Source organism: Barbatula barbatula (genome assembly GCF_947034865.1).
Source record: "Barbatula barbatula genome assembly, chromosome: 20".
Taxonomy (NCBI): Eukaryota; Metazoa; Chordata; class Actinopteri; order Cypriniformes; family Nemacheilidae; genus Barbatula; species Barbatula barbatula.
The window spans coordinates 16,009,046-16,028,128 of NC_136783.1; the positions used below are offsets into that span (position 1 = coordinate 16,009,046).

At 38.3% G+C, this 19,083-nt stretch overlaps 3 protein-coding genes across 7 annotated transcripts; 2 read left to right on the plus strand and 1 right to left on the minus strand.

Annotated features, from left to right (window-relative positions):
* The first annotated feature begins 332 nt into the window (after window positions 1-332).
* On the plus strand, window positions 333-5,714 carry gucy1b2 (guanylate cyclase 1, soluble, beta 2). Its single transcript, XM_079482703.1, has 13 exons — window positions 333-427; window positions 1,083-1,243; window positions 1,684-1,783; window positions 1,910-2,100; window positions 2,247-2,352; window positions 2,516-2,619; window positions 2,718-2,934; window positions 3,251-3,571; window positions 3,717-3,865; window positions 4,182-4,328; window positions 4,409-4,563; window positions 4,636-4,823; window positions 4,976-5,714. The coding sequence occupies exons 1-13, from the start codon at window positions 337-339 to the stop codon at window positions 5,194-5,196; spliced, it is 2,151 nt and encodes a 716-aa protein (XP_079338829.1). The 5' UTR covers window positions 333-336; the 3' UTR covers window positions 5,197-5,714.
* plekha3 (pleckstrin homology domain containing, family A (phosphoinositide binding specific) member 3) lies at window positions 5,634-9,623 on the minus strand. Of its 2 annotated transcripts, none has more exons than XM_079482705.1 (8): window positions 9,284-9,623; window positions 8,715-8,831; window positions 8,425-8,580; window positions 8,051-8,187; window positions 7,736-7,906; window positions 7,410-7,453; window positions 7,197-7,306; window positions 5,634-6,954 (listed from the first exon to the last, which is right to left on the minus strand). In XM_079482705.1, exons 1-8 carry the CDS (start codon window positions 9,321-9,323, stop codon window positions 6,833-6,835), a joined length of 897 nt encoding a protein of 298 aa, XP_079338831.1. In that variant the 5' UTR covers window positions 9,324-9,623; the 3' UTR covers window positions 5,634-6,832. The 2 variants fall into 2 exon arrangements, with proteins under 2 accessions (XP_079338831.1, XP_079338830.1); XM_079482704.1 differs by having other exon boundaries at window positions 5,640-6,954; window positions 7,410-7,456.
* Window positions 9,624-10,064: 441 nt separating this feature from the next.
* Window positions 10,065-18,894, plus strand: rpgrb (retinitis pigmentosa GTPase regulator b). Of its 4 annotated transcripts, XM_079482500.1 has the most exons (15): window positions 10,065-10,144; window positions 10,871-10,996; window positions 11,085-11,177; window positions 11,611-11,673; window positions 12,103-12,261; window positions 12,396-12,545; window positions 12,774-12,932; window positions 13,030-13,185; window positions 13,291-13,415; window positions 14,016-14,207; window positions 14,462-14,609; window positions 14,727-14,818; window positions 14,959-15,018; window positions 15,284-17,765; window positions 18,799-18,894. In XM_079482500.1, the coding sequence occupies exons 1-15, from the start codon at window positions 10,114-10,116 to the stop codon at window positions 18,801-18,803; spliced, it is 4,041 nt and encodes a 1,346-aa protein (XP_079338626.1). In that variant the 5' UTR covers window positions 10,065-10,113; the 3' UTR covers window positions 18,804-18,894. The 4 variants fall into 4 exon arrangements, with proteins under 4 accessions (XP_079338626.1, XP_079338624.1, XP_079338625.1 ...); XM_079482498.1 differs by lacking the exon at window positions 18,799-18,894 and having other exon boundaries at window positions 15,284-17,982; XM_079482499.1 differs by lacking the exon at window positions 18,799-18,894 and having other exon boundaries at window positions 15,287-17,982.
* The last annotated feature ends 189 nt before the right edge of the window (window positions 18,895-19,083 follow it).

Genomic DNA, 19,083 nt, shown 5'->3' on the forward strand with positions numbered 1-19,083 from the left:
ACTGCAGAAAGAAATGGTAAGTGCACTACTTTTGTAAATGTTGTGGTTTTATTGAAAGTGCAAGTCAAGTCAAAAAACTTTTTTTGCGTTTACAACTTTCACATTTTCCATGCTGGTCAATCATGTACAGTAGCATTTGCATGTTGTGGATTCCAGTTGATGCAACAGTTTGTTTTTCTCATAGTATGGGTTTATTAATACGTGTTTAAAGTCACTGGTCATTGAAAAGTTCGGAGACGAAGCATGGGAGAAATTGAGGTCAGTAAAACACAATCCAGTGTATGAAATAAAATTTTTTTTGGTGTTTCAATAACAACAAAAATCTTTCCTAGTTTTATGGCTGGAGTCCAGGACACGTTTATGACCTATGAAATTTATGATGACGCCATCACTCTTCGCTTAGTGGAAGAGGCTTGTAAAATGCTGGGTGAGCATCATGGCTTATATTTTACATCAAATTTTTACAACATACCTTGTAACTACCAGTATCTGTTAGATCTGTATATATTCAGGGGTTTTTGCATTTCTCTGCATGTGTCATTTTGCTCGTGTTTGTTTTTTTTATCTCTTTTCATTTCACAAAGTTTTATACGCACCTTCGGATTTGTGTATAGGGACTTTGTCTAACAGAATGTGCTACTTTGAATGGACCCACTGTCATTGAATAAAGAGATGATAAGACCAGATAGAAATAAAGAGTAGGTGACCCTGAAAGCATCACGGCTGAGCGTACCAACCTCGTATTCACAACGTCCTTGGAGACTTGCAGACATTGATCAAAGTGGCAGAGAGTGCTAACAATGTCCCTGCTGAAGATATTCCATGGAGACCAGGGCAGCACGGTGGCTGATGTCCTAACCTGTCCTCCAGTGTGCCCCTGAGAGCGACTGGACAAGGACAGGTGTGAATCTCTGAGTGGGTCACACCTGAACATAGCTTGTCCCAAAACAAACGTAGTTGTAGTCGCAGTATGGGGAACAGTAACGGGTAGAGTAATCAGACAGCTGAGCAAAATTTTTATTGAATGAGCTAAATTAATTGCACAAATTTATTTCTTCTGATTTGAAATCAACCAAACTTAGATGTGTCATCTGAGGTGGTTTTGAAGCTGTTTGGAGAGTACTTCTTCAGCTTTTGTAAGATGTCGGGATATGATACTATGTTGCGTACGCTTGGTGGAAACCTGGTGGAATTCATTGAAAATCTTGATGCTCTGCACAGTTATCTGGCATTATCTTACGAGGTGAGATTATTCTTAATAATAAATAATGATAAAATTATGTTTTATTTTTAATTAAGTACCAGTTGAAGTTCTGGTGCAAATATCATCTATTGTAAAAAAATAAGAGTTCTAAACTCTATTTGTGGCTCTTTGGATTCTGCAAAAAAAGAACCATGAATAATTTTTTATTTGGAAAAATATGTTTTATTTTTAATTGATTAGATATCTATAATATTCATATTGTTTACATATAATACAAATATAATAAAAAATACATATAATTACTTAAAAATAATATAAAGTAGAAGTAAAAGTGTATAGCAGTTACATTTTTACAACAATTTTACATAGATTTTAGTGCAATGTTGACAGTGCTTTGTTTTCAGAATATGAATGTGTATATAAAATGAACATTGTTGTATATTTATTGTACTTGAGATGTGGCCCATCTCTCTGTTTAGGCAATGAACGCACCATCTTTTCGTGTGGAAAGGATGAATGATGGCCGAATTCTCCTTCATTATTATTCAGACAGAAAGGGCCTCTACCATATTGTGCCAGGTAAATCTATAGATTAGATAAAGTTTATGATGTTCAAGAGACCTCAGATTAACGTAACCATTCATTGTTCCACATTTAGTTCTGCTTATGACCACTTTGTTTTTGGTCTCTGTGACTTACATTCAGGCATTATTGAGGCGGTGGCAAAGGATTTTTTTGACAGCGAGGTGACCATGACCATTCTGAACCACTCAGAAGAAGAGGAGCGCACCGGAAAGAAGGAACATGTGGTTTTCCACATGCTGCAGAAGGACAAGGTGTCAAGAAGAAAAGCCCAGATGATGCAGAAAGATGAAGAAACAGGGGTTGACAGGAAGGTATGTAAGAACTGTGATATTTTATACATTACCCATTTTTATACATAGGAGATGCATTAAAGTAATGAATTTGGGCGTTAAAAAAGGCCCATTTTGTACGACAGAGAGTATGTAACCATTAACAACTGTTATATTATCATGATAAGGAGGCGGCAATGAAGAAAATGAGGAACAGGTATGCCAACCTGCAGTTGTGTCCAAGGAAACGATCTCCATGGGATATAGTGAGGAGCATTGTCATGCTGGGCCAAGGTTTGGTGGATTTTCCAAAACTGTGTTTATTTTTATTTCTCAAATTCAGGCCACTTTAGTTCGTTCATCTCAAACTAATCACATTAAATATATTTGACAGATTTTAACTTTACTCGATTGTCTCGCAATAAATGGGTTTACGTTTGTGTCTCTTCCTATCTAGGCAATCTGAAAACCTCATTTACCCCCAAGTACCCTAACAAACTGTGGATTGAAGAGCGAGCATTCTGTAATGCCTTTCCATTTCACATTGTTTTCGACCAAGATGTAATGGCCCTATGTATTTTTATAGTATTATGATTCAAACATTGTTTAGCTTTGAATCCCTTTGAGGCTATTGAAATCATTTTTTACTTCCTGTTCAGCTGGTGGTTAAGCACACAGGTGTTAACATTCAGAAGTTTGTTCCCGGACTGCAGACAGCAGGTATTTGCCTGGATGAATTCTTCACCATCGTCCACCCAGAAGTCACCTTTAACATCCAGAGCATCCAGAAGTTTATCAACAGCCAGTTTGTACTAAAGACCAGGAGGGAAATGTTACCGGAGGTGCAACAAAACCAGTCGACGCTCAAGCTGCGTGGTACAGTTTCTTTGAAAGTCAGCTACAATAAATATTATCCTAATAGACAGATGTTTGAAGATGTTTAAAGTAATACTTAACATTCTTCTTGAATGTTTAGTAAAGATAAAATAAAGGTTTGATTTGATCACTTACTGCTTTTTATGACTTATCTGCAATTATGTAAACTGTATTATTTGGCATCATTAAAGCTTATTCAATGGCAATATTTTGTCCATTGGTCAATTTGCTTTCTTGTGTATTCGTATTTTCAAATGCCTTGAGAAATCCATTATGTATATAATAATGTGCATGCGTATGTGTCTGTGTGTTGCAGGACAGATGATGTGGATGGAGTCGCTGAAATGCATGATCTATCTGTGCTCCCCTAAACTAAGAAGCCTACAAGAACTGGAGGAGAGGGGTCTCCACTTGGCCGACATCGCCCAGCATGATACCACACGAGACCTGATACTGCTCAACCAGCAGAGGCTGGCCGAAATCGAGCTCTCAAATCAACTGGAAAGGAAAAAGGAGGAGCTGAGAATCCTCTCACGCAACTTAGAGATCGAAAAGCAGAAGTCAGAAAAACTTCTTTATGCTATGCTGCCAACGCATGTCGCCAACCAGCTTAAAGAGGGGAAAAGGGTAGAGGCAGGTAATGAAACAAAAGGAACACCAAGTGGATCGATAACATCCATAGCCAGGTTTTAATATACATTTATGCAGTTGCTTTTTTTCTAAAGCAACTTGCATCTTCATGTAGTTTTGTGCCTTTGATTGATCCAATGTTTTTGTTACAGGTGAGTTTAAAGTGTGCACCATCCTCTTCAGCGATGTGGTCACCTTCACAAACATCTGCGCAGCCTGTGAACCCATTCAGATAGTCAACATGCTGAACGCCATGTACTCCAGATTTGATCGCCTAACAAGCGTTCATGGCGTTTATAAGGTGTGTGAGATGAGATGCCATTCCAACTTGTGTATATAAAGTGAACAATGTTGATTAAAATGAATTTCATCAAATAATAAATAACTGTTGTGGTACTATAGAGGTAATATAGTACATTCATGGTATTAGTTGGCTATTGGATATTTAATTGATATACACTATCATGGTAATTAATTATATTATCATGCAATTTTCATGCAATCCTTGATAGAACTCAAATCAAAATCTGGGAATTCAATATTTAAAATAAATGATGGAGGAAACACCTGAAAGACTTCTGAAGAGACCACTAAAGCTCTTAATCACATGACCTCAGGTGGAGACGATAGGTGACGCTTACATGGTGGTCGGTGGTGTGCCCGTTCCTACAGACACGCATGCAGAACGGGTGGCAAACTTTGCCCTCGGCATGAGACTCGCTGCCAGGGAAGTGACCAGCCCCATCACAGGACAGCCGATACAGGTGCCAATCCCATTTGTGTTTTTGTGTTGAATGCTGAATGCGTGTCTGTGTTAAAATGAACGTTTATTGTCACACTGTAGATCAGAGTGGGACTTCACACTGGTCCAGTGTTGGCTGGTGTTGTGGGTGAGAAAATGCCACGCTACTGCTTGTTCGGAGACACGGTTAACACAGCATCCCGAATGGAGAGCCATGGGCTCCCAGACCATATACACCTGAGTCCTTTTACGTACAGGTGAACACCAGTCACTTAGCTGAATGGCTTTTGTTATCAATAAATACAAATTTATAAATAATATCTTAACAGTGTGTTAAAGAACAAGCGCTATGAGATCAGTGAGAGGGGTGAGATTGAGGTGAAAGGCAAAGGCCTGATGAAAACATATTTCCTACTGAAGAATCTGCAAATGACTGATGAGCAGATCATGGGTCTGGTCGATGGAGACATGTGCGTGTACCAGCATGACCCAGAGGATGTGACGGATGACATAAATGGTAAGAAAACTATAATAAAATGCTAATAAATTATTAGGAAATAGATGAAGCAGCATGCCTCGATTTCTCTAAAAAACCAATCTGCCAAATATGTAAATGTCATTAATGGCACTTTTTTGTAAATGCACTGTAGTTTGATTTTCTATTAACAGAGGAGACCCCTGAGGAGACACGTGATGTGAAGAACGCTGAAGAGGGAGAAGTGGTTGTAAATGGGGAAAATTACACCTCGGCCCCATCCCTCCGTCCAGACAACCTCACTCCAAATCAGTTAATTCAGTTTGACATCACACCTGGATATGACAGCCACAGTGACCTGAAGCATCTACCCAATGGGCTTCATCCCAACACAAAATTTTGCTCTATTCTTTAGGGACATTTGAACTTTGTTTAAATACATGACTTTATCGTCTGCTGTTTATGAGGGCCAGTACATCATCCACAAATCTAACGTGTCGTGTTCTCCATCCAGGGTATTGTGCTGTGTTTAATGGATGTTTTTCAAGGGCCGGCTGGGGATTTCTGCTTTGTGGACATCTGGGAAAGCCAAGCCTCTACGCTGAGTCCCAGCTCTCCCAGCTTAATTTGCACCTGCTGGTTGCCTGCCGGCGATGGGCAGCGGTAGAATAATCCTGCTGGGAAAGCTTATTTCCCCTTAGAGAAATGAATGGCATGTAATCGACTGTTTTTATGTGGAAATCAGATGACAAACACAGATGAAGCAGGAATTGTGGTCAAACATGCGTGTTTGTTTTTGGTCATGTGTGAACAATTGTTTTTGATTGTATAGTCGGGTCCTTAAGAATAATTGAAATGATTAAAAAACTTTTTTAATTCTATTTCAAGGTCAATAAGCAAAATAAAGTTTGAAACATTGACTATGTAAACTGTACAAAAGGTCAAATTTCTTTCTTTGAAAAAAGGGTCCAAATAGGTTTTCTTGAGTCATGCAAATAACTTGCAGAAAACTATAGAACATGCTTTCACAAATTTTAAATTTAACTGTGCACTTTAAATGATCATAAATGCCTTGTGTCTGACATAAACTGTGTGTGACACAAGAATGCCGCTGCTGTCCCACTGAAACCGTGCATCTCCATATTTCGTGATTTTGTTTCGACATTAATTATTATTAGTCAACCTTTATGTTTGTCACCGGGTTTTGCAAATATCTAACCAATAAAAAGTAGTAAAGTGCTTGTCAACGTTGAAAACACAGTATTAAATCCTTTTAAAGGAGAAATGTTTTTTTCCATTTCCTGAAAATCAGCAAATTTGGATATACAGGGTTTTGGAAGGACAGCAACAACACGCATTTAATACCAAAAACTTTTCTCAAATAAAAAGGGCAACTATATTAACATATTTCATTTGTACTATTACTCTTACTCAAACATGCTAACATCAAATCAAAGAAATAAAATCTTGCTATATCTTTTTAATCTTGTTTCCAAAACATTACAATAATGAATTAATCAAATTCCACCATGCAAAGAATTAAGGCAAAACAAATCTGGGGGAAACTCTAATAACATAAAAAATAAATACATGTTTTATGCATCAAAAGCAAATGAACAACATCACATGCTGAGTGAATAAAAAACCAAATCGTCAAAGTTAATGTCAGCACGACCTCTTGGCACAGTAACAAAAACCATTTTTTCAAGGTTCCATTTCACAAAGGCAACTGCACAACACGTCAGAAATCCAGTACAAACATCTTTAACTCTTCACTGAAGGGATACAGCAATTATTATTTATCACAAAATAAGACAAAAACCTTAGTAGCGTCAAGGCAAACAAACATTTTAAAAAACCTGCAAGAGTATAAACATTCAAATTAGACTTTTGTTTTTCTCTCGTTGTTTTTTTATAAAGTGCAACCGAATTCTTCATGGAAATACAACAATACTGTGTAAAATCCCACTAAATAACGCTGCAATCTTTGACTGCATAGCAGTACGTGCTTTCCTTTTTCCCCCGTCTTTCAATCCGCTGCTTCACGTGGTTCAGAGGGAAAGGTCAGATTCCGGGGTGTCAGTTTCCGAGAGGAACTTTGTGCTCGTTCCAACCTCTTCTAGGATACTAGGAGTAGAGTCGCCATTGATGTTGGTTCTGTGAAATATCAAGCCTTTAAGAGACAAACACAATGTGCAGTGAAAATCTTTCCAACGCTCGACATCCCTTGACAACAAACACAATATGAAATATCTTTAATGAAATATTGTACAGAAAATATGTCCCTTATTCATTTAACAGCATTCAGTAAATAAACGAGAAGAAAGTTTGGTAACATGCTGAATGTTTTGGTGACTCAGGCCTTGATCTGGTTGTGTGGGCAGACAGGTACAAGCATGTGTGTGTGTGACTCACGTTCTGTCTCTTCAGCTCCTCTGCCGCTGTGAGCCTCTGTATCCGAGCATGTCCGTGTGCGTCTCTGGGCGGACTTCTGCAACGTCACACACTCTATAGGTAAACCCGTCCTTGAAAAAAAACAGCATCTGTAATTATATGCACTCAAAACAATAGCAGCTTAAGCTGTCTATACTAAAAACAAGAGGCGTGTCTCATGTAAACATCTTGTACCTTTCAAAGTTATAGGTGCCTGGATGGCTGATTGAACGCTTCATCTGCTTGATACAGTAAATGAACAAATGAAAACTACTTAAAATATAGAAACACCTGCTAGGTATCTTATCTTCGCATGTGAGATTATGTCTGGGTGATATCACCAAATTAAAAGAAAGAACTAAGCCATTTGCTTAGTGAGAACAACTTCTAAACACATGTTTTACCGGAATGATTGGGTGATTTCTATATCATTTTAAAATGTCATATTACAGATGTATATCGATATATAGAATGGAAATTTAATTGTATCCAAATTATATCAAGAAAGTATGTGTCTTTACCCGGGACATCTGGATGGGAGAGGGGGACACGGGTGACATATTGGAATCAGAGGGGCCGGGTTGCAACATGTCAGACGTGAACTGTGAGTTGGCAATTTTCATACATTCTTCCAGTGTTTTGATGAAGGTTTCACAGGTGGCACTCAGTAATGAGGATGCTTCGTTCCTTGTCTGGAAAACGAAAGACAAAACAGTTTTAAAGAGAAGATCCCTCTGATGACAACCACATTTAGCCTTTCTGTCAAACTCACCCATCTGCACTATTTGCGATGGTTACTGTGATTTAAACAGAAAAAGCTGAGTTTAGCGTCTAACCTCAGTGTTGGTCACCGCACACACCCCTTCCTGGTCCACTGACTCCTGAATAGTATGCACCTGCTGCATTAGTAAGTCACAGTAGAGACGCAGCTCAGACATCTTGGTTTTCAGCGATTCTGTGGTTTCTGTTAATTCTGCAGATAGATCATTAGAAAAGTAAACAAGGCTGGTAATGGGTCTGAATACGATTTAGAAGTCAACCAGAAAACCACCTCTCAGTATATAAATAGCCTTTCCTGTCTTATTTGAATTTCCCATTGAGGATTAACATCATATATGCTGTATATTTACTGTATGTTTTGTCTGTTGCTATGAGACGAGCCAATAAAAGATAATATAAAACAATAAAAATGCAACAAAAAAAGACACACCCCTTTCTTTTTTGGTTCTATTGTCAATAAGTCCAGCTTTGGAACTCCCCAGAGCCACCAGCCACTTCTGCCTCTCCGCCGCATTTACAGCCTTAACATAAAAATGCTGCTCTCCCGGTATGATCAGCTCCAACCGTGTGTTGTCAGTCGGATGAACTGGTGCAAACACAAGGAAGTAAAAAATGACAGGAATATCCAGCTTTTACAGGAATTCATTGTTTGAATGCATCACTGAAAAAACACAATAATGAACTCCAAATGTGCTTGAAAGACTCTTTGAAAAATCTCACCTTTAATTTCACATACTGACATCTTAATACTGCCTTTACTTCCTTTGCATACATCATCTTGCGAATCGTAGTATGAAATAATGCCATTATCCAACACAAACCATCTCGGCTGCCATCCTGTCACAGAACAGATTGTCATTAGATTTGATCATTTTCATATCATAAAACAGACAACTTTACATTTACATTTAGTCATTTAGCACACTTACAGAGAGGAACTTTAAATCAATTTTCATTTTTGGCATTTGGAATTGTATGCCGTGCTTGTCACAGTCACGGACCATGTCCCATGACAGACAAGAATTTGACAGATGACATGTTTGTTTACAACTGTTAGTCAAACTGTGGTTTTGATTTGCAAAGGAATCAAAAGCATACATCAGGCGTGGAAAAAAAGAGGAAATGCATAAAGCAGTACAGCACAAATAAACAAGTCTATGTTATGTGAAGATATCAAACTACACACTGAGTACATTATTTTGTGCATGCATGCAGTGTCCTGCCTGAGCCCATTCAACAGTCTTTAAATGTCAAATTTTCATTGCCAACAGCCAGTACATTTATCCTACCTGTCATATAGTTTGTCCATTTGTAAAGAACTCCTTCCATTATTCCCCGAGCAAAAAAACAGATGACAACTCTTTAAAGCAGCTTCAACAAAGCTTGCAGCTGCTTGTTTGCCCCCTTTACAGTATAATTAGCATGCTAGCCTCCAGGCTAACTCAAAGATCTCCATGTAATGATCTTCATGGCAAAAGGTCGAGAGATTCGTAAAGAAATTACAGAAATATTTTCTTTCACAGACATTTCTGTCAAGGTAGTGGGCCACGCATGGTGGCAATTTGCACTAAGGGGACACGGAGAAAGATTAGAGATGAGATCATTCTGTTTACAGGCTGAAGCGGAAGAGGCGTTTTATTTAGCAATGATTATTTCCTGTATAGCCCATCCACTCTACCGTTAACTGCAATCCTGCCCGCTAGATGTCGCCAAATAACTATTAAAATCACGGTGTAAAATAAAAGTAGAGGTTTTATAACCAGAAAAAAACTTTAAGTACATACGTGAATGGGAAAGCATATTGATTTCTGAAAAATGTAACAAAACAAAAAGTAACGACGATATATGCAAATAAGAAAATCGCACTATATCTTTTATACATCTTTTAAAGTGTATGTATGTAGTTTGCATAATAAATACAGTAATAATTTATAGAGTCAATAAATATTTAAAGCTTTCATAAGGCAATAAATCTGGAATTATTGTCATAAAGAGTATCACGTGACGCGACACAACCGTAACGTGGAAGCAAACGTAGAGTGCACGGTTTCTTCTTTCATAAAGGTTCTTGCCTTCACTTCCTAGAGCACAGCGTAAATAAGCTGATTAATCGGTGGAGATGGCAGGAGAGACAGAAGATGATATCCCCGGTGAGATATTATACAGTACATTATTGATCAATGTAAATAGTTTGTTTATTTTTAATCGCTGCGTTTCTGCAACTTTAGTTGTTTTGGCTGTTCTCGGTTAGCCTCCTGGCTACATAACGGTACATCAATGGGATTTGTTCACGTGTTTTTATGATGTGGACGTTGTGTAGTTGCTTTTCTTTCAGAGATCATTAAATTAGTTATGATGCACACGTGAAAATATGTGTCGTGTTTATATTTTGTTAATTGAACACTATGTGTCTCTCTTTTTTGACGCCTGTGGCTACCTGTCTCCAAGGCAACCACGCCACATGGTCACGCCTGCGCTCACAAACTGTACATTTGTATGTGACTATACAGTTAAGCGTATGGAATGAAACAGAATCGAAAATGTAATTTGGAATAGTTCAAATTATAAAAATCATTGTCAGTCTAAAACAGGAAGTATTCATAAATACATTTGCAATAAATATTAACGTAGAAAAGAAATCAGTTAATAAACTCATCTAAGTGAATCATGCTAAATCAAATATAATAAATAAAAATAAGACAAATTTTTAGACTAAAATATATAATTTAAATAATGATTTTTCGAGAACAGTATGGATTCTTTGATATTGAACATTAATGCACATTACTGTGATCATTTTATTTGAATCTAACATTAACCAAACAGGACGCAGTACATGAGCTGACACAATAACTAATAAATTACTACCGTTTCAGAAACTGGTGCCGTTTTTACTTTTGGAAAGAGTAAGTTTGCCGATAATGCACCCAGCAAATTCTGGTTAAAAAATGACCTACCTTTGAAAATATCCTGTGGAGATGAACATACGGCGCTGGTAACAGGTATGATGTATCATGCTTTTTGTAGTGTATTTGGTGGAATATGGTTAATTATTAATCAATAATAACTGTTTGTTTCTATTCTGTTTAGAAAATGGCAAGCTGTTTATGTTTGGCAGCAATAACTGGGGACAGCTGGGCCTTGGAACAAAGACCACTGTCAATAAACCCACTTGTGTGAAAGGTAACAGATTTTCAGGCAAACACTCCGTAATTGAATGCTTTCTGTCATCCACAGCTGAGGAATCAGATAGACACACTGTGATAAATATACAGTCAGAAGACTGTTCTGTTCATGTGTTGTCAGTTTTTGCTCTTATAGTATAAAAGACAGATTGATGGATGACAGGAGTTTAAACACAAAAATCCATGTTTGTGAAAAGAGAATACAAAGCCATATGTCTTTTTCTTAATCCCATTCTGCAGTGGTACATTATCTCTGTTAATCTGGACACGTGAAGGGTAGGGTTTTATGTGAAGTACAATCGTAAAATGCTATTTTACCTTCTTTAGTTGTGTAGACATGAGCAAAAGTAAAATATTAAGGAAAAACCTTTTGTCTGGTTGTTTGATTGTGATTATGTTTTACACACACTCACAATATTGTCCTTTTTAAGATGTTAAATCAGAGAGGGTGAAGATTGTGGCCTGTGGAAGAACTCACACGCTTGTTTACACCTGTAAGTTTATGAAATGACCTACTTCTGTTATTGTATGTTTTAGATTTTTTTTTTTAATTAAAACTTTTCCAAGCATTCCTATCACCCCTTCTATTACTAACAGGTTGTCCCACCCCAAACTAATGCCATTGGTTGACCCAGAGGTTGACATGTCAGTCCACCTAATAAATTGTAACAGTCACCGTTTCATACTCTTCAGGGGGTCAATTTATTAATCATTTACTTTCATTCTCTGCATAGATGGAAGGAGAAAAATACTTCAATATTATAAAAAAAAACTATTATAACATTTATTTACTTATCTTTGAGTGCAGTAAAGTCAATATGAAGTTGCTTGTAGTATTCTTTACATCTGTTATAACTTACAAGGTTAATCTTGCTCTGGTTAAAAATATTACTTTTTCTCCCCTTTTTATTTTCATTTAACAGCCCGTGGTAACCTGTACGCCTCTGGGGGGAATAATGAAGGACAGCTCGGCCTCGGTGACTGTGAAGACAGAACCTCCTTCCACCTGGTGGACTTCTTTAGCAAAAATGAACCAATCAAAATGCTCGCTGCTGGTTCCAATGTATCTGCAGCTCTCACGCGTAAGAATTCTGTTCCACTAGCTTTATACTTTAGCAAAAGTGTCTGTTTAATGGTATGTTAATGATGATTTGCGAATCATTAACTTGTAAAGTGTCCTGTTAGAGTTATACTCTGTTTCTATATGTTATTTTAGAGGACGGCAGGCTCTATATGTGGGGTGATAACTCTGAGGGTCAGATTGGACTGGGAAAGGAGAGCAATGCGTTGACCCCTCGCGAGGTATCAGTGGGGAAACAAGTGTCCTGGGTTTCTTGTGGATATTATCATTCTGCTTTTGTCACCGGTATGTTTACCAATAACACCTCATGTCATACTTCAGTCAATTGCAAGCCATAGTTCTATCACTTGGTGAATGTTCTGAAGCTGTTTGACATCAATGCATGACCTTCCCACTTCCTCTCTGTGGTCTATAGAGCACAGTATGGTTCCATTACATTCATGAAATGTTTATCATTTGACCTTCCTTGAAGGCTGGCTTGTTGCTATATGATTCATGTTTCATTTGTCGCAGTGGATGGGGCCTTGTTTACATTCGGAGAAAGGGACAGTGGGAAGCTGGGCTTGACTACAGAGAAGCTTGCCAATCACAGAGTGCCTCAACAGGTGACGAGCATCTCTGATAGGGTGGTTCAGGTGGCGTGTGGAGGAGGTCACACAGTGGCACTTACAGGTTAGAGCAGATGTTTTGCTTCCACGTGTCACTTTTGTCTCTTTCTTATTGGAGAAGACTTAATGCTGGTGTGTTTTGTTCATGTGTGGTAATGCAGAGCACGAGTTGTATTCGTTCGGACTGGGTCAGTTTGGCCAACTCGGTCACGGCACATTCATATTTGAGTCGAGGTTACCAAGAGTGGTTGAGCATTTTAGGAGGGGCAGAGTAAAACATGTGGAGTGTGGAGAGAATCACACAGCAGTTATAACTGGTAATTCTCAGTTATAAACCTGGCATTGCTTTTGATTGTTTGTACTTTTGTATCTAAAATGGATAACTGGTTCTGTTTTGCATATTTATTTACAATTTTGTTTAGACAGTGGCCTTCTTTACACCTTCGGTGATGGACGCCATGGAAAACTTGGTCTTGGAGAAGAGAACTTTACCAACCAGTTTATACCAACCCTGTGTCCAAGATTCCTCAACTACTTCATAAAGGCTGTATGTATTATTTACTGTTCATGACAAAGTTTATATCAAGTACCTTCTTCTTAAAATAGACAAACTTGGTGGTCTTTTCTGTGTTGATGTATTTATTATTGAATTTGAAAATTGAAACATGTGCTATTTGGGAACAATTTATATATTCCACCTGAACAAGAAATTATGCTGGCAACGTATTTTATAAATTTTCCCAGAAGAAAAGGCTTAAAACATTCAAAATATATCCCTTCTTAAAGGGATAGTTCACCAAAAAATTCTGCCATCATTTACTCACCTTGATGTCATTCCAAACCTGTTGATTTATTTTATTTTCAAGAATGTGGGAACCCAGCAAGTTCTAGGGTACCATTGACTATCATGGTAGTTGTTTTCTCCTACTACGGTAGTCAGAACTGTTTGGTTACAAACATTCTTCCAAGTGTCTTTGTGTTATGAACAAAGAAATGTATACAGGTTTGGAATAAAGAGAACAGAATTGTATTTTTTTGGGTGAACGTTTTAGTCATAGCAGATATGAATAAAGGTAATAGACTTAAAGCCACAGAATGTTGGTTTGGATATCATTTGATGAGATTTGTGTGCGGGGGTTATTTCCAGGTTGCATGTGGTGGATGTCACATGCTTGTTTTGGCCAGGCCCAGGGATGAAGGCTCAGAAAATGTGATCCTGGAAGAGGACGATGTCACAGAAGACTACTTTGAGAAGGCATACACAGAGCTAATGGGTGACACGCACAGTCAGACCACCCTAAATAGGAGTCTCTCAGCTCGGGTTAGGCGCAGAGAAAGGGTGAGTTCTCTTAAAGCTTAGTCAAAATATATAAATACAATTTCCTTCTTTTATGGTGATTTAAATTTTACAGTCTATATCAATATTAGTTCAGCAAATAGTTTAAATAAAGTTTAGCATGAAGTATCTGTATGCATTGCTCAAATCCCAGGTAACATACATACTGATAAAAACTTTACAGATTGAATGCACTGTAAGTCTCTTTGGATAAAGTGTCTGCCAAATGCATGCATGTAGTTTTCCTCTTATTGCAGGAACGTTCACCCGATCAGTTTGGACAGATGTTCCGAACTCTTCCAAACCTAAATGGCAATCAGCTGAGCACATCTATACCTGCTCCCAGCCAAACCTGGCACTCCCTCAGCTGCCGACCCGGAAAGATCTCTCACAACGGCCTTCATAGTAAGGGCAGCAAAAATGTTTTTTACAAATGCTTTTGTCCTTTCTGAAAGGGAATAGTTCTTCTAGGGCAGTGCATGTTAAAATGATCTCTGAATCAGGTTTTTATCTCTTTATCAGTTCCTGGTAAGAGAGAGAGGTTACTCGATGACTGTGCAGACGATAATGAAAGTGTGAAAGATCTTGGAGAAACCACTGACTTGTTAAACCTGGTAAAAGAAAAATGGCATCATTTATTAAAGAGACATGATTTAAAACCCGTTGCATATGTGTAATGTTAAATATTTAATAACTGGCTTATTATTAAGAAGAGATTAACACAAACTTTGTTAACACAATTTTTTTATTTCAGACTCATGTAATGAAGATGGACCCCTGTGATAACAGCCTTACGTTGTCTCCAATGCAGAAGGTAATAGCTGGTTTGGATTTGACGTTTGCTGGTTGGATGGCCATGGCAATTAAGAACTCATCATTCCTACTGAAGCTTTTTTTAAGGAATGCTTTCTTCCTCCTTTTGCTGTTTGTTTCACATTTTTCTTAAATTGTGATTTTTGTTTTGGCTCATTTGTTTTACAGCATTAAAGCGCAATCTGCTCTCATTCATCCTGCTCTGCATGTGCATTCATTTCTTTTCTAACACTTTCCTTCTTTTTATCCTCTGCCTCCTGGGATAGAAGAAGGTTAAGGTTGTGAAAGTGCACGGTAAGCAGATGAGGAAGCAAGGAGAAGACTCCACCCCTAATGACAAGAGGGTGGGGCTTATCCATTACAAAGCCCCTCCTACAGAGTTGCTTAGAAGTTCAAGTGGTAGCTCAGTATTCGGGAACAGTCCTCACAGAAGCCATAAAGGTTTGAGGCACGACAAGGAGAATGTACTTAATGCGTTGGAGGACAGAAAAACACCTGGGCTAAGTAAGACAAGAATGGGTACACCAAGTTTGAATGACATGAGCAGATCTGAATCCAAACCCCCCCTGATCAAACACACTGCAGATCAAAGACAAATGGAGTCAAGGGAAGATAAATCAGATGCTAAACGGTCAAAGGGGAAAGCTCAGAATAGACCACAACTCCTTGAGGAGAAACATTCAATGGTAGTTGGTGAAAAAGAAAGAAAGGATGCCACTCAAAAGGCAAAAGAAAGTATAAACCAGGATTATTCTGGAATAACAAGATCCAAAGGACATCTGCTGGAGGTCAGAAGTCATTCTCAAAAGGTTAAAAGGAAAGAAAAAGATTTTGAAATGAAACCAATGGTTGTTGAACATAATCTCGAACAGTCTTCAAGTGAGGACCAAGTCCCCACAGCTAAGAAAGTCTCAAAACAATTCCCAACCAAAGCTCATAGGGTAAAAAGCAAACATGCTGAAGATAAAACAAATACTTCTAAGACCAAAATCAAAAATGCCCGACACAGCAAAAATTCAGATTCAGAAAAACAGTCCTACCAAAAACACGCTTCCTCAAAAACCACGTCATCCAGACCTGAAGACTCACACACAAAAGACAAATTAAACACAGACAAAAATCCCAAAACTTTGAAAGGGTCCACCATGGTTCCTGAAGCTTCCTCCACATCTGAATCCGAGTCAAAATCTGACCAAATGCAACAGAAACATCTTACCAAGGTGATGTCGCTTATCCAAGATGTTGGAATTGGAAGTCTTCTCAGAGAAGCAGCAGTTGGTCAGTTTCTTACCCCTCCAACACCCCAGAAGATGCCAAAACCTCCTCCTAAACAGAGAACTTTGTCTGATGTCTCTTCTCTTAGCGAATCGTATGAGAGTACAAGACAAGAGGAGACAAGAGGGGCCAAAAGAACAACTGTCACCATCAACGTAAAACCTGAACAAGAATCTTCAGAGCGACAGATGGAAAGAAGCAGCCCTGAGGCCCCACCTGAGTGGGGAACATCCACACAGAGCAAAGAGAAGGAGAAATGGGGTGAGGAGAGGAGTACAGTTTCAGAGAAGGGGAAAATTGTAAGTTCTGAAATGACAGAAAGTGAGAAGAGTGAAAATGAGGAAGTGGATGAAAGTGAGAGCAAGATCCTCAAAGAAGTGTCAAACTATGGTAACGCTAAGGAGGAGGACAATAATGCAACACTCAACGCCTCTAGTGAGGATGAAGAAGATGAAGGTGAGGAGATAAGTCAGGCAACTCAGGACATTGAAAGCATGGTCAGGTCTGAGGAAGAGGAGAGCGGTGGAATAGAAAGTGAGGAACCAGAAATGAATGACACGAATAGAGAAGCTGAACACAGTGGAGATGATGATGATGATGATGATGATGATGATGATGATAAAAGCAACATGACTGAAGAAGAGGAGGAGGGTGAGGAAGATTCAAATGGAATCACGAAAAACAAGAGTGAGACATCTGAGGTTGAGTCAGATGAAGAGGAGGACGAGGAGAAAGAAAGTGGGGATGAAGACGAATGTGAGAGTGAAGAAGATGAAGAGAGCAGTGAAAGAGACAAGGAAGATTCAGAACAAAAGAGCGAGACTGAAGTTGATGATGACGAAGAGGAGGAGGAGAGTGACGACGAAGAAGGTGAAGAAGATGAGGCAAGAAAGATTAAAAGTTATAAAGACATGGAAGAAGATGAGGCAACAAGTGAGAATGATGAGGATGAGGAAGAAGAGGAAGAGAATGAAGCAGAGGAGGACAAAAGTGATGAAGCCACTGAAGATGAGGAAGCAACAAGTGAGGATGATGTGGATGATGATGAACACACAGAAGATGAAGCAACAAGTGAGAATGATGAGGATGATGATGATGAAGAGAGTAAAGCAGATGACAAAAGTGATAACGACACGGAAGATAAAACAACAGCTGATGATGATGAGGAAGAGGAAGAAGAAAAAGAGGATGAAAGTGAAGAGGAAGAAGAGAATCAGAGCAAAGATGAGGAGGAGGAGCAAGAAGAAGAAGAAGAAAGTAGTGGTGATGATGGAGAAAGTGAAGAGGAGGAAGAAGAACATGAAAGCGAGGAGGAGGAAGAAGAGTCAGAGGATCAGGAGGGAGAAGAGGAGGATGAACAAGAAGATAGTGATGAAGAAAACAAAGATGAAAGTGAAGAAGAGGAGGAGGAAGAGAAGAAACCAGAAGACAAAAAAGCACGGACAGAAAAAGGCCCTGCCAAAACAAAATCAGGTGTGAAGATAAATCAGCCCATGAAATCTAAACAGGCCACATCAAAAAGAAATTTAGAGTCAGATGACGAATCCCAAGAGTCTCAGTTTTGGGATAATGTCCTACCTCAGTATCTCAATTTAAAATAATCCCTCAACCTTAACCACTGCAAACTTCCTGAGCTACCTATTTTGTGACTTTGCATGTTTTTCTTTCATGTTTTGCGTTTTCTTTTAAAATTTCAATTACTTACTTTTTTAATTATCTCATTTTAATTTGCCCATGCAGTATGAAGAACAGATGATGTGCCTTGCAATTTATATATCCACCCATGTTCTTTTATTACCAAATATGCTCGATTTAACTGTGACCTTGAATCAACACCCTAACTAATTTCTTCCTAAAGAATTTAGATTTTTATTTTGAATAAGAACTCTTCCCAAAGTATAAGATCAAATGACAGCTTTAAGGATCTTCATGACTGAAGATAGATAATGGGGACAAACAGAGCCCAAAATTTGCCTACATAAAGTTGCTATTAAAGACTACAGGTATGCTCTGTAGTCTGAAGTTTTTTACTTGCTAGTCAATAAAACATAAATTTTTAAAACAGATGGATTTGGTAGGAATAAATATACATTTAGTTTATATGCTTTTATTTTACATATGTAGTTAGAATTTGTGTTACTTTTTAATTGACAAAACTCAGATTAAACAAAACACACAGTGTAGGACGGTATTAAACCTACACCACAGGATTTATTTCTGGAAACATGCAAATCTGCAAGTGAATTCCCTGGACAGGTGAGACTGTGATCATATGATATTCTGTAGAGATCCTTTCACTTGTTGTAGATCGATAGATGCCTAGTTCACATACCTACCCAAGTGCTTGTGTTTATGTATATAGTTTATGTAGAATGTGAGTGATTGAGGGTATGGTGACCTCTCAAGCTAACCTGAACACTCTCCTTCCCCTTTAGTGCCCAGATATTTTCTGGTCTCATGCTCATGATTATTTATTACTGTTTACCTCTGTTCTCACTCTCTGCAGGATAACAATCACCAAACTCTCGAGAACCGGAAGGAGGAGACAAATGAGAGGATAGAGGGTGAAGATGAACAAGAGGAATATTCTGATGAGGAGGAAGAGGACGATGAAGATCCAGAGCCTGAAGAAGTGGAAAACTGGGACGAGAATGAAAAAAAAGAACACATTTCAGATGAGAAAAGAACCGAGAAGGGGAAGCAGGAGCAAACCATTACAGAGACAGATCTACAGGTGTCCTATAGTATTGTTCATTAATGATAAAGAGTGAATTACATTTTTGCACACTTG